General features: G+C 37.7%; 1 protein-coding gene across 4 annotated transcripts in view; it reads right to left on the bottom strand.

The window, feature by feature from the left end:
* NBAS (NBAS subunit of NRZ tethering complex) overlaps positions 1-14867 on the bottom strand; it is a 350592-nt gene that overhangs the window by 288845 nt on the left and 46880 nt on the right. For all 4 annotated transcript variants that reach the window (XM_039531043.1, XM_039531042.1, XM_039531044.1 and 1 more), the window contains exons 13-21: positions 14699-14762; positions 12262-12455; positions 10149-10406; positions 5739-5864; positions 4371-4522; positions 2746-2883; positions 2330-2408; positions 825-929; positions 317-453 (exon numbers count right to left, since the gene is read on the bottom strand). In XM_039531043.1, the coding sequence (XP_039386977.1) occupies positions 317-453; positions 825-929; positions 2330-2408; positions 2746-2883; positions 4371-4522; positions 5739-5864; positions 10149-10406; positions 12262-12455; positions 14699-14762 (1253 nt within the window). The remainder of the gene's footprint in view (positions 1-316; positions 454-824; positions 930-2329; positions 2409-2745; positions 2884-4370; positions 4523-5738; positions 5865-10148; positions 10407-12261; positions 12456-14698; positions 14763-14867) is intronic.

Consider the following 14867-nt stretch of genomic DNA (forward strand, 5'->3'; position numbering starts at 1 on the left):
ACACCTAAAGATTTACCATATGTCCTGAAAAATCTCTGCAAGTAAGAGGTAGAAAGCCACTGATTCTTACCTACTTACACTGAGTGACTTGATAAGACAAAGTGAAAACTATATTAAGTAGAAAGTGAAGAGATTCAATAAGTAAATTCAAAAGTGCTCTCTTGATGCTGGGCAACAGCTATACACAGACAAAAACCCACACTTAGTTTTCAAATCGTTTTTAAGTTTACAGCCACACTTTTAGAATAAAATCTCTCAAAGTGTTCTAAAAAGAAAATGCTGTCTAGTAACTGATATTGAGAGAATGCTTTCTTACCAAGCTTCAGGCAGCAAAAAGGAATACTCATGTGGTGAAGTAGTCTCTGGAAAATTAGAGAGAATTGCCAGCCGATGTGGAAGCAGGTCTGAGCCATGGTATGTAAACAAGATCTCTAGGGCTCTCACATTGCTTTCCTACACCAGAAAATATAAAATATTCTGTTTTACACTGTGAAAACAGTTTAAGAATGATTCTGCTTACCAATTACTGCTCAGCAAACATATAATTCTGATTTCATCATGCATTTTTAAAGACTAGGAGTGACTAAAACATTTAATTTAAAAGTTTTCATAATCTGGAAGCTTGACAGAGCAGAGGAATCTTGTCCCATTTTACAGTCAGATAAAGTTAATCAAATACAACACTGAAGATATATCATTCCTATTTTTAAAATCACTCAGCTTTAAACAGAAAAAAATATTGGCTGCATTTCAGTATGTGGTGATGGGGAATTAGTGTTAACAAAAACAGCAATTTAAACGTGTGAAAAAAAAAATACCGATACCCGAGCATAAGTTCTTGCTGAAAGTACAATATTCTGATTTCGGAACTTCTTGAAGAATTCAGCATCATATCTCTGCTCAGCTGCATGAGGCCCTCCAAGGATTTCCTTTAAAAAAAAAGTTGAATAAAAAATGATTTAAGTATGTTGATAAAAGTCATATTAAAATTCTTGAATCTCAGATTACCTAAGGAGTGGACACTTACATAGCTCAGTATGTTATTCTAAAAACGATCTATAGAAACAATTTATGATTAATGTAGATTTCTATCATTTCTAGAGTCATGCTGTACATACAAGTATTCTAACAGCAACACTCATCATTGACGTCTTAGTAGTTGGCTAAGCAATTAAGGTTTAAGTCTAAATATTTTTGGAATAAATACCTGGACATATAATACGCACACACTTAACTTTAAAGACACGTTATCAACTTCAGAATGGACACTTTTGTTTCGTTTGTTTTTCTGCTTACAATTGTTAAGAGTCACCTTAAATTGTGTTTCATCAGTTTACTCTGTACATTTCATAGTTCTCTGTATCTAACCAGTTGCTCTGTTTTCCCACAATAGCCATTACCCCTCCCTGCCATTTCTGTTGGTCTTTCACAGAGCAACAGAGGGAAGGAAAAAAAAAAAAAAAAAACAGTTAGCTATTGTTACTGTAAAACCACCAAAAATGTATAAATAAATAAATAAATAAATCAACAAGATGATAGGAGCAGTTGTTCTATCTGAAGCTTTATACTGTTTTTTTTATTATTATTCTCTAGATTTCAAGTGGATGGTGTCCATTTAAGTAGAATAAACAAAATCACTGATGACTATTTAAATTTGGATTCCATATAATCCACTAGCTTTGTTCAAACTAAGTGAAATTTCATATATTGGGGGGGGGGGGAGGCAGAATCTATTTGAATGTTTAGTTTCAAACCTCAAATAAATGTAGCAACTCAACACTTTTAAACTTAAATTATTACCATACAAGTTTACTGTAAATTTCAAGTGCTTTGCTTCTAGTAGAATCTAACATAGCCGCTAAGTGTGTGTGTCTGTATTTGAAAAGGTAAATTGGTGTTTCCATCACTGTGGCTCGGCTTTTGCTGTAAGTTGCTAGTATAGACAGGGCTCAGACATTTCAGACAGTGTCTCATGAAAAATGCTCAGAGCAGATTTTCATGGCAGAGTGGTACATCTGAATGGCTCTACATTAACTATTACACTGTCTGTACCATTGATGCAAGGGATACGTGGTAACCCATTTTCTTCACAAGCTGTTTCACCAGACACACATTAAGTTTCCCATTTTCACAATCAAAGATCTCAGTAATATTATACCCATTCAATGTTCCTAAGCATAACAAGTATATTTTTTTAATTACTGCAAAGAAATACACGATGAAACAATGGTATCTAATAGAGAAGATCAAAAATAGAACAAAATAAGTCAGAGAAACAACTTAAGCTATTCACAAGACAGGATCTAAGGACTAAACCCCATCTCCTCACCTCATAAGTTGCAAGTCTATCTAAATAACTTAATAATTTCAGCCTGCTTCGACAAAGTTCCTTTTGTTCCAGTGTTAGTCTGTTTTGAAAGAGAGAGAAAAAAGAGACCACTACATTTTCAAGATTGCTACAGCACATTAGCATAGTATCTAAATGTTCAAAAATAGACTTCTATTTTAAAAAAACAAAACAGATTATTCGAAGGCAACAAGACAAAAAAATTTTTTAGCAGATCCATATATTGGAAGCACAACAAGAAATTCAATAAACTGAAAACTTTCATAATAGAGTACTGATTGAAATGTTAACCATCGTCCAAAGAAGAAGTACAATGTATTAAGATAATTATGGCCATGGGATTATGTATTTATAAACCTATGAATTTAAGCAAAAACTAGGCCTGACATATAATTTACTTTGAGAAGTTCACTGATAGAAGCAGTTCTTGATGCTTCCTAGCCTCCCTTTCCTTTCTATTTTCTGCCTCTTCATCAGGTGACAAAAATTGTTCATAGGGGATTTCATCAATGTCCATCTCTCCTGATAAGATAAATCTGGCAGAAAGAAACAAAAATCAATGTTGATAAAAAGATATGAAGAGCTGATTATTCAGTCAACAGATTTTACACAACTTTCCATCTGTAACTTTTGTATCTGAATTGATTTTTACTGAAACTGGTGACAACGAATTAAATATCTGAAAAACAATTTTGCTACTGTGAGCTTAAGTGATGTATTCTCAGTATCTGAAATAGGGAGGGCAGTCTTCACATTTTCTTCACAAAACACACCAGGTTTTCATTTTTAAAAGTTTACAAATTCTACAAGCAACAGAGTTCCTGACACTATTTCCACAGCACATACTACTATATATAGTAGTTATTACATATACACCCAAGAAGCAATTCTATATCACCACTGTATTGAGTTGTTACAGAATGACCTGAATTTGTGTTTTCTCCAATCTTTTGTACAAAAGACAGAACCAGACCATGTTTTGCTTCCCTGATGCATTTTTTTTTTAATTTTACCTACACATCTTAAGAATTAAGGCAAAAGCAGCTGTTAAAAAAGGCCAATTCAACACTTACTCTTGAGGGAATTCTGTGTCACCATGTACACAAAGAATTCATGTGCCACTCAAAATTCCCCCACCCCACGCACCACCACAGAAAATACATCCTGCCAGAAAGGTGCTGCAGTTATGCCTTTTGCCCACCAGGGGCTGCTGTGGCACCAGAACAGAGAGCAGCCACTCCTGGGACAGCCCCAACTACCTACAGGGAGAGAGCAGAGGCCACCTTCCTCACAGCGCCCTGCCTGGGGGGCCAGGTCCGGAGGCGTGGGATATGGAGGGGACAGACAGCATGGGACACAGAAGGCTGCTGTGGGTGTGGGAAATACATTTCTGTATTGTAGTTTAAATGAATTCTTACTCAGAATTCTGGATTAATATGCGTAGTAAGGAATCTATTTGTCAAAAAACATTTCCTGAATCTTTTTTGTTGTCTGTATTGTTACAAGCATACTTGCTGACAAGTATTTTAAAATAAATTACCAAAATAGTTTAAACGGGCATGATTATATTGTGTTATTTTGACAGATAAAATATACAGCATTTTAAAATACTGTGCACATAATTTTTAATATTTTAGTGCAGAGTTTAATTTTTTGGCACAAAATTCTCCCAGGAGTAAACACTGTGGTTCAAACTAGTCTAAGAACATCAACACAGGAATCTGTTCCAAGTAGAAGCCAAATTTTGGAAATATTTTGTGCTGAATATATAGACAATAATATGGAAGTCATTTCTTCTCTATTGCATTCAATTTCTAAGGTCATCATTTTATTTATTTTCATTCATGGGAGAACTTGACTGCTATCTCTAGTATTGGTTACAGCTATTCTTATGGGAACATATTTTAAAAACTATGTGTCCTGCAAAATCTGTTAATATTTCAGACAAATGAATATTTCTGACAAATTCACTGCATAATTCCAAAGCACAGAAACACAATACACAAAAATTATTTCAACAAACCTGCCACCATCTTCTCCTTTTCCAATAGCTATGAGAGCCTCCAAGTCTGTGCCTTTTAAACCATACTGCAGCAACTCTTTGGCAGCATCCACGTTCTCAGGAACTCTTTCCAGGCATTCATGAAGAACCCAGGACCGCTTCTTAATTTTACTCTAATCAAATGACAAAAGAGTGAGAAGTAAGCATAGTGAAATACGTTATAGCCAACCAAAGCACTGAGATCAGTGTCTTCCACTTTTTCAGTCTGCCTCTCTTCCATTTAGAACCTTATCAATTTAGTCTGGTGACTGGGAGACAACATGAATTAAAGAAAAAAATCAGCCAGTAAAAAAAGCAGGGAAAATGCATTAAAATATTTTGTTTTGAAAACTACAGCCCAGTTTTATTTATAGCATTTCCTAATCTATCAGCAAATGAACTGCAGTGTATTGGTTAGCATTAATGAATTAGTAGAATGAAACCTCACTACAGCACTCTAATCAATCTTTGCTGACTAGCGGACAGAAGCTGTTTAAATTTCGGAGTTCCTAAATATCTAACCATTGCTTTTGGAAGCAAGATAGACTACACTTGAAACCAATACATAATAAAGTAATACTGTTCTCCTTCCATTTAAGGATCACAAAGCACTGTACAAAAGATGTTTTTCCCAATTTATAGAGGAGAAAACGGAGATACAGATGTCAAGTGACTTGACAAAGGTCACCCAGCAACTCAGACATAGAACTAGAAATAGAACCTAGTTATCCTGGATCTCAGGGCTCTAACTCTTCTTCCTAGTCAGTATGGCAACTCTGTGCTGACTGAAAATTTTGCAGTCTGATCACAGCATACAATTACTCCCATCTCAATGTACTATATGGCCATTTTCAGCATCATCTCCTTCAGCAAGTGCTGCTTATGTGATCTAGAAGTGCAAATTACACTATGAGGTGTTCCAGTCCATGTTCTAGATAACATTCGGAGAACAATTGCTAGTACCTTACTACTACAGGCATTTTTTCAATTAGCATTTGGCTTAGAGATAATGCTATTTTAGCAACACAACTTCAACTTCAAATTATCTGAGGCTCAAATCAACAATACCACAATACCTTCAACTAAATAATTAAGACAACCTGAAGACACCAGCTTGATGCATTTTTTTCTTTCCAAGCCCACTGAACAAAATGGGAGTCTTTCCATTTACTTCAATGGGCTTTATGATCCGGCCACTAGTGAATTTAACAAGGTCAGCCCCTTCTGCATTAGGTGAAATTCATGAAGGACAGTTCTGCAAATCGGTACCAACATTTGTTACATAAATTAGAACATGATTTCTGTTTCTACGAGAATATTAAGAAATTTATTTCAACTTAAAATACATACCAGGTAGTCTTGAATAGAAGCAATGTTAACAGTTGATTTCCTCCACTGTCTTTGATATACAAGATCAGAATCTAGACCATATGCTTGAGCCAAAGATAAAGCTTCACCATATTCTTCATTATCAATCTAAAACAAAGTACATGAACGTAAACATCTTTGATAGTATTCACAAATAATTACAGAGCAACTCCATTCTGTGTGTTTATATGTATCTATACACACACACACACACACACACACACAATATAGTAGTCTAATTAAATAGGGATCCCAAAGGAAAAAACACGCAGGAAAGAAAAATAATGTCTCAAGGTAGCAAATTCTCCACAGACACTCGGGGCTATTAAGAGACAATCCCAGAACAGGTAAAGGCACGTGCATACTGGAGAGCTAAGAACTGTGGCAGGTTTAAAAAGGAACCCTTTCTCAAGAGAAGAGGGATTTGTTCAGGGGAAACAGTCTGACACATTTGCACCCAACTGGAGAGTCTGAAGAAGTTAAACCAGCGTAAGTTACCATCAAGAAGCCTTAGACAATAGACGTGTGTCAACTGCGTGTTATTTTAAAACCCTTTTTCTGTACATGTTTTGGTCCTTTTTTTAAAAAAAAAAAAAGAGTAGGTTTAAAGTAGTATCTGGCCGCTATATTCACTACTGGTCAGTCTTCTATGCCAAAATTGAACTGGGCCTGCTGGTAAGCACCGTTGATACACAAAGTACTGTAGCTCAGGACTTGGTCTAAGATTGGGAGAACTGTGCAATTCCTCCCTCGGAGCGAACCTGAGGGTGGAAGAAAATTTGAGTGAAAGTGACCATGAAATGAGGTCATGATTCTAAAAAAAGGAAGGAGTAAGAGCAGCCGGATAAGGACAATGAACTTCAAAAAAAGCAGATTTTAACTGACTCAACAACCTGAGAGGTAAGGTCCCATGGGAAGAAAAAAACCAAGGGAAAAAGGAGTTCAGGAGAGCTGGCAATTTCTCAAGGAGACAATATTAAAGGAATAACTGCAAACTACCTCAATGAGAAGGGAAGATAGGAAGGACATTAAGAGGCCCTCACGACTCCATCAGGAGCTCTTTAATGACCTGAAAATCAAAAAGGAATCCCACAGAAATAGGAAACACGGACAAATTGGTAAGAGGAATGCAAAAGAATAGCATAAGCATATAGGTATAAAATCAGAAAGGCTAAGGCACAAAATGAGTTACACCTAACACGGAACATAAAAGGCAATAAAAAGAGGTTCCCTTAAATACATTATGAGCAAGAGAAAAAACAAAAGGAAAGTAAGTTCTTTACTAAGGGCTTGACTACACTTGAAAGTTGCAGCGCTGGTGGAGGCTTTCCAGCGCTGCAATTAGTAACCGTCCACACCTGCAAGGCACATCCAGCGCTGCAACTCCCTGGCTGCAGCGCTGGCTGTACACCTGGTCTGGTTGGGGTGCAACGATTGCAGCGCTGGTGATCCAGCGCTGCTCGTCAAGTGTGGACACACACCAGCGCTGTTATTGGCCTCCAGGGTATTAGCAGATATCCCAGAATGCTTTTATAAAATTACTCTGTTTTGTTATGCAGCCTCTCTTTGTTTTGTTGTGAACGGGGAGCTCTGGAGCTCCGTTGATCCCGGAGCTGCTTATAACACAGCTCCTGTTTGCTTTGATCAATCTGTACCTGGCTGTGAACAATCAAATGAGATAATGAGGCAGGCAGGGAGTGAGTGTTTGCTTGACAGAGAAACAGCGGGGAGTCCGTTTGGATGCAGGCTGTTTGCAATTAAGAGTTAAGACTAGGGGTCGCGAACATTTTCTGATTTTTCAAGGCAGGAAGCTAATCACACAGTGTTGGCTCCAAAAATCCACTCTCTCTCTCTCTCCCTCCCCGCTCCCTGTCACACTACAGCCCCACCCCACCCCCCTCTTTTCAAAAGCACGTTGCTGCCACTTGAACGCTGGGATAGCTGCCCATAATGCATCACTCCCAACAGCGCTGCAAATGCTGCAAATGTGGCCACACACCAGCGCTGTCCCTACACAGCTGCACGACCAGCGCTGTAACTCCCAGCGCTGCAACTTTCAAGTGTAGCCAAGCCCTTAGAGGGAAAGGGGACTTAAAAAACTGATGACATCAATAAGGCTGATGGGTTTAATGCCTACTTTGCTTCTGTCTTCAGAAAAAAGATTAATGGTGATGAGATACTCAACACAATTCTATTACAAGAAAGGGGAAGGAACACAAGCCAAAATAAGGAAAGTACATTAAATGTATTCAAGTTGGCAGAACTTGATGAAATTCATTCCAGGGTATTTAAGGAACTAGCTGAAGCAATCTCAGACCCATTAGCCTTATCTTTGAGATCACACCGAGGATAGGTGCAGTCCCAGGGGACTGGAGAAGAGCAAACATAGTAGCTACCTTTAAAAGAAAGAACTAAGAGGAGCCAGCAAATTATACACTGGTCAGCCCAACTTTAATACCTGGAAAGATACTGGAACAAACTATTAAAAAATTAATTTGTAAGCACCTAGCAGATAATAGGATTAGAAGGAATAGCCAGTATGGATTTGTTAAAAACAAAATCATGCCAGACCAACCTAATTTCCTTTTTTGACAGGGTTACTGGCCTAGTGGATTGGGGCGGGGAGGGCACCAGTAAACATTATACTTCTTGATTTTAGTAAGGCTTTTGATACAGTTATACATGACATGCTCATAAGCAAAATAGGGAAATATGGCCTACATGAATTTACAATAAGGTGGGTGCGCAACTGGTTGGAAGATCGAACTCAGAGTAGTTATCAATGGTTCACTGTTAAACTGGGAGGGTGTATCTAAGAGGGGTCACACAGGCATCAGTCCTTGGTTCGGTACCATTCAATATTTTCTTGGAGTTGGATAATGGGGTGGAGAGCATGCTTGCAAAATTTGCAGATGACACCAAGCTGGGTGGGGTTGCAAGCACTTTGAAGGACAGACTTAGAATTCAAAATAATCTAGACAAATGGAAAACTGGTCTGAAATCAATAAGATAAAATTCAATTAAGATTAAAGGCAAAGTAGTACACTTAGGAAGGCAAAAATCAAATGAATAACTACAAAATTGAATGGCTAGGTGTTAATACTGCTGAAAAGGATCTGGGGGTTAGAGTGAATCATAAATTGAATGAGAGTCAATATGATGCAGTTGTATAAAAGGCTAATGTCGTTCTAGGGCGTATTAACAGGAGTATCATAGGTAAGACATGGGAGGTAATTGTCCTGCTCTACTCTGCACTGACGAGACCTCAGCTAGCATACTGTTTCTATCTCTGGGCACTACACTTTTGAAAAGATGTGGGAAACATGGAAAGAGATTAGAAGAGAGCAACAAAAGTGATAAAATATTTAAAACAATGAACTATACGGAAAAGTTTTAAAATTTGGGCATGTTTAGTCTTGAGAAAAGACAATGGGGGGCAGGGACCTGATAGTTGTCAAATTCCTTGTTATGAAGAGGACAGGGATCATCGAATACCAGGGTTGGAAGGGACCTCAGGAGGTCATCTAGTCCAACCCCCTGCTCAAAGCAGGACCAATCCCCAACTAAATCATCCCAGCCAGAGCTTTGTCAAGCCTGACCTTAAAAACCACTATGGAAGGAGATTCCATCACCTCCCTAGGTAACCCATTCCAGTGCTTCACTACCCTCCTAGTGAAAAAGTTTTTCCTAATATCCAACCTAAATCTCCCCCACTGCAGCTTGAGACCATTACTCTTTGTTCTGACAATTGTTCTCTGCATCCACTCAAGGTAGTACAAGAAATAATGGCTTAATCTGTAGCGAGGGAGATTAGATTAGTTATTATGAAAATCTCAATAAAAACATCTGGGGGGGTGTACATTCAGAGAAACTACAGGGGACAGAGGTGCAGCTAGCCCCGAAACCGTGATACCATCTATGTCAGCGGACATTACCATTGAATCAAAGAAATAAAATAGCATATCAATTCTGTCCCCTGGCCAACACAGGATTGTTTCACTGAATATATTTACCAGGGTTTTCTCTAGTCTAATTTTAAATGTCTAATGTGATGTAGCTAACCACCATCCACAGTCTAATGAATCTAATACTTTCTGCTCAAATGATCCTTAAATAACTTGTCATTTGAATTACACTAATGCAGGTTCTCTATTTTAACCACGTGCCTTCCAGCTGGTGGACACACTGCATATTGTTGATATCTCTCTCTCTTTCTCTCTCTCACTCACATACACCCCTTAGAAATACATGGCAATACCCTTGTATTAAAAGAAAAAAATAAATAAAACAGGAAGATATCAAAGCTGGTCTTTCTAAAACAATGAAAAACAGTTATTTTATGTTAATCTTTACTGTTGTCCTAGTCTCATGTTGTATGGGTCTCAATCTCACCTTTCTCTGGTAAAGCTCCTCTGGGGTTGTAGATCTTAAACTCACAAGGCGGTAATTCTTTGTAATAGTGCGTGAACGTTTCCGTGGAGGAGCAAATCGCTCCATTTCTGTCACAAAATACAGGCCTTGCTTTAGGTAACTGAAATATCTGGCCTTGGCAGAAGTTACATCATCTGAGTCAGAGTCATCTTTTCCTTCATCTTCTTCACCAGGTCTGCTCTCCAAGCGTAATCTCTTTGGAGCCAGTTTTATCTCACACTACACAGAAACGCAATTCTTAAACAGTGCAATATGTTGTTGTTAGTTTGCTCCCAAGCTGCCTGATTCAGGAAAATGCTGAGCATCCACAATTCACATCAACTTCAGGATCAAGGACCCCGCCTCTTCCCACTCGCGCACATTAAAACATTAGCTTGTAACCTGTAATTTGTACTTCAGGGATGCTTCTTGGCTCTCCATTCTGGACTACAGACCTGATCCAGAGCCCACTGAAGTTAACAGAAAGACTTCCATAAATCTCAATGGGCTACCAGTCAGACACTGTGTCCTCTAACAGAGGCAAGAAGCCATACAAGGTGGGGAACTAAGAGGTAATCCATATCAGTTCTATTATCAGAAAATTTAGCTAACACATGAGTTAAACAGTATGCAAACTAAAAAGTCACATATTTAATCAATTATTTGGAATTCTATATCAATGTACTAAGCTTCTCTCTGATTAGGTCAATGTTAACATCCTGATGGAAGAACAAGAAGCCACTGATAGGAAGCTTTTCAGGTCTTTCAGTTAACGTCATTTCCATAGTAATGCATCTTTTAATAGACATATGAACAAACTTGTTTATATTGCGATCATGCTGGTGTTTGGTGTTCATTTGTTTTGTTTTTAATCTGTCTTGACTGGGAAAGGGGAACAAGGGATGGATCACTTGATGATTACACCTCTACCTCGATATAACGCTGTCCTTGGGAGCCAAAAAATTTTACCGTGTTATAGGTGAAACCACGTTATATTGAACTTGGATCCACTGGAGTGCGCAGCCTCGCCCCCCTGGAGCACTGCTTTACCGTGTTATATCCAAATTCATGTTATATCGGGTGGCGTTATATCGAGGTAGCGGTGTACCTGTTCTGTTCATTCCCTCTGAAGCCGTTGGCATTGGTCACTATGGGAAGACAGGATACTGGGCTAGATGGACCTTTGGTCTCATCCAGTATGGCTGTTCTTATGTTGTAAGACCAACATGTCATAACAATTTTACAGGGAAATCAAAGATTTAATTACTTGGATTGAAATAACATTGCAGGTATACATTATTATGGAGGGCAGCAGGCTTTTTTTGGCATAATTTAAATAAATGAAAAAAATTTACAAAAACACATTTTACATAGTTTTTTTTTTTTAATAGCATTTCTTCTCTGAATAAGTGATAGGGACAAATACTGTATTCCTCACTTCAATCAAACATACCCAGTATCCATGAGACTTCAAGCCAATGCGAGTTATACTTGAGGAAGGATGACTCAGGTTGCAGGATTTTTCATATAATTATATATAGATATAGATATATATTTTAACATACACACAAATTGCCATTCTTACTGTACAAATTTGTAGATACAAATTTTCTTGGTTACTGTATATATCAGATTATTTTTCCTTCTAATTAAAATAGTTTGAAGAAAACCCATTTTTTCCAAGTAGCACAAAATTAAATAAATAAAATAATCTATACTGAAACAAAGCAAATGTCTCAGTAGAGTGGGGCCTTGTTTATTTATACTTATGACCAGAAAATATATTGCGAAGTAGTGAATTCTGAACATTAGTCAGAAAGAAGGCAACTGAAAAAGCCAAAATTTCAAACTATTTTGTTCATTTGCTTTCATGATTTAGGATAATCATTCAGAGTATATATGATAAAACAATTTGAAAATGCAATGAAAACATAGTAAGACAAGATTTCATTACAGCATCTGCTATTAGGGTGGGAGAGATGGCCATCTTTTGTATAAACGTTTTGGGTTCTGCACATTAGCAAACTGAAAAAAAGTGAGGTTTTATTATACTACAGTGGGGGGTTTCTTAGTATTATTAGTATATGTTTATTACCTCCAGGCTTAGAAATCCTCCATCATGAGTAGAAGTGACCTGAGGGGAACTTTCAAACCATTCACATGATTTCCCCAGTAAGTTTTTTAATGTTTTCACAGATGACACAGTCAAAGCTCCAGAGCAGCGAGCCAAGATCACAGCATTTTCTGCCCACCAATTTACATCCATTAGTGAATAATACGATTCTTTATCTAAAGGAGAAAACCAAAAGCATTTCTAACAAACATATTCATCAACATCACACACAGCCTCGCTTCACTAAGTTTCTATTTTACAGCAATAGTATTTTTAATCACAGTCAACTCTGTATTAACAAAAGTAAAACTCAACCATTATAGATTTTGACTTAACTGCATTACTTTTTAAATATTGCTTGAAAAAAAAAACTAATCTACAGCAAGCTGATTTACATGCACTGAGTATGATAGGTTTTGAGCATTTGATAAAGATTTGGTACATCACTCCTCAGGATAGCTGAGAGTGAATTTCTTTGGCAAATGCATAGAGAATTACAGATGGGATCCAGAAAAATTGCATCCAGCTGGAGGACATATCACAACTGAAAACAGAACTCTTAGAGGACCATCCAGGGAGAAAACAGTTATTAAGATGACATTTTAAAAATAGTTACAATCTAGAATTTTACATTTTGTGGGCAATTTGCTTATGCAGTTAGATATCGCCCTTAAGTGAAGACAGACCACCTTATTTTCTAACTATTACAGCACACTCTCCTTTCAATTCAGTTCATTCTTTTCACTTTGAATGATCGTTGTTTGAATTTTGTTACATAGATAATACCAGGGTATAGCTCAGAAATTGTAGAAGTGTCTGTACAGCAGCTTTTAAATTGCAGTCATATTTTATCAACAAGTTTTCTTTGGGCTCTTCTCTGGTTCAGAATGCTGGCCTCTCACTAACTGGCAAAGATTTTTAAACTATAGCTATGAACTGTATTAGCCAAACCCATCACCTCAAAACAAGGTAGATGCTGTTATTTCTACTGCCAATTATTCTGATCAAGTTAATCAGTGACTTAAGCAGGTAAAAGGGACTATAATGAAACACCACCTGTATGGATCATTAGAAGATTTCCACTCACTAATCTCAGGCAGGCATGGTGTCAAGGAGGGTTTTGTTTGTTTTAAATCAAGTCATGTCATTTGGCAAAAATAACTACTTTTTTGTAACTGGACTTTTCCATTTCTCTCCTAGACAAATCTTTATGCTGATTGTGTATGCCAGGTCACTTAGACTGTAAACTTTTAGGGGCTGGCACCACAAGTACCTCAGGAAAATGCGGCCCTGATCTATGATTGAGGCCCAGAGGTACTACAGCAATACTTCTTGTTGTTACTTTCTTTGTATCAGTGGAACCAACAAGCTATTAGCTTCTTTGCTGTGAAACTCCAGACGCTCCCTGGGTTATGCAAACCCGACTTACGCAAACCCGCACTTACGGAAAAAGTTCCCTAAGTTCCGTAAGCAGGGTTTGTTTTTTCATAATTGTCAGGTATATGTCCCCGACTTACGCAAAATTCGACTTACGCAAGGCGTTCCGGAACGGAACGCTTGCGTAAGTCGGGGAATGTCTGTGCTGGCTATATAAACATTGTTCATATACTGATGTACAAGTATGGCATTAACACTGCATGTATGAATGGAAGTATATCAAAACATGCTCTCAGCTAAAATATTAACTGAAGACAAGCAGGAAGACCAACCTCCTGTAGTGTTCTAACTTGTTCCTAGACTTTTAAAATTCACCATGCTGGTGTGGAGGGGAAGGACTGAATTAAATACGAAAAGTGTATTTAGCATTGTGGACTACAAAGATATGCCTACACAGCATTTTGGACCCCGCGGGAGCAAATCTTCCCTAGCAGGGCTCATGCCAGCACTCTAAAAATAGCTATGTAGACAGTACCTTGGGGTTGCAGTTCAGGCTGGAGCTCGGGCTCTAAAGCCCGCCCATCTACCTCCCTAAGCTTTAGAAACCAAGCTCTGTGGACCCGGCTCTCAGGCTCCAATATATCCCCAGAGGCCTCCTGGTGGGCTCTGCAAATTTCTGCAACATACAATTTATTGTTTCATGTATTTCCAAGACAGACATATATTTTTGCTGAGTGTTAAGCCTTCCATGGAGCCAGGATCCACAACCTTCTGATTTATCATGAATGAAAAGCCCTATATTATCTGTAACCATAAATAAAAGGATATTTCAGCTGCAAAGTATGCCTAACAGCGGATTTTTAAATATATGCATTGTGACACTCATTAAGCTAGGATGAACTGAATATTCAAGAAAGATGCACAATTTTGGCAACTATCCTAGGCAAGATTTTAATTAAAACCATTATGTTCTTTAACTAATGTACTTTTTTTTTTTCCAGAACATCAATGTTTAGCATAATAATTTGACTACATCACCCACCTTTTATTTTCTTCCTTTTTTCAGTAGAAAGCCTCCAATCTGGATTGATCTCATCATAACCTGGCTAAAAAAAATTAAATTGCAATGTTACATTAACTATATTAGTAAGCAATCATCTTTAGAAAGCAAACATTTTGCCCCCTTTATATCTAACTACTTCTCACAAAAG

The sequence above is a fragment of the Mauremys reevesii genome, linkage group 3 (assembly GCF_016161935.1).
Source record: "Mauremys reevesii isolate NIE-2019 linkage group 3, ASM1616193v1, whole genome shotgun sequence".
NCBI lineage: Eukaryota > Metazoa > Chordata > Testudines > Geoemydidae > Mauremys > Mauremys reevesii.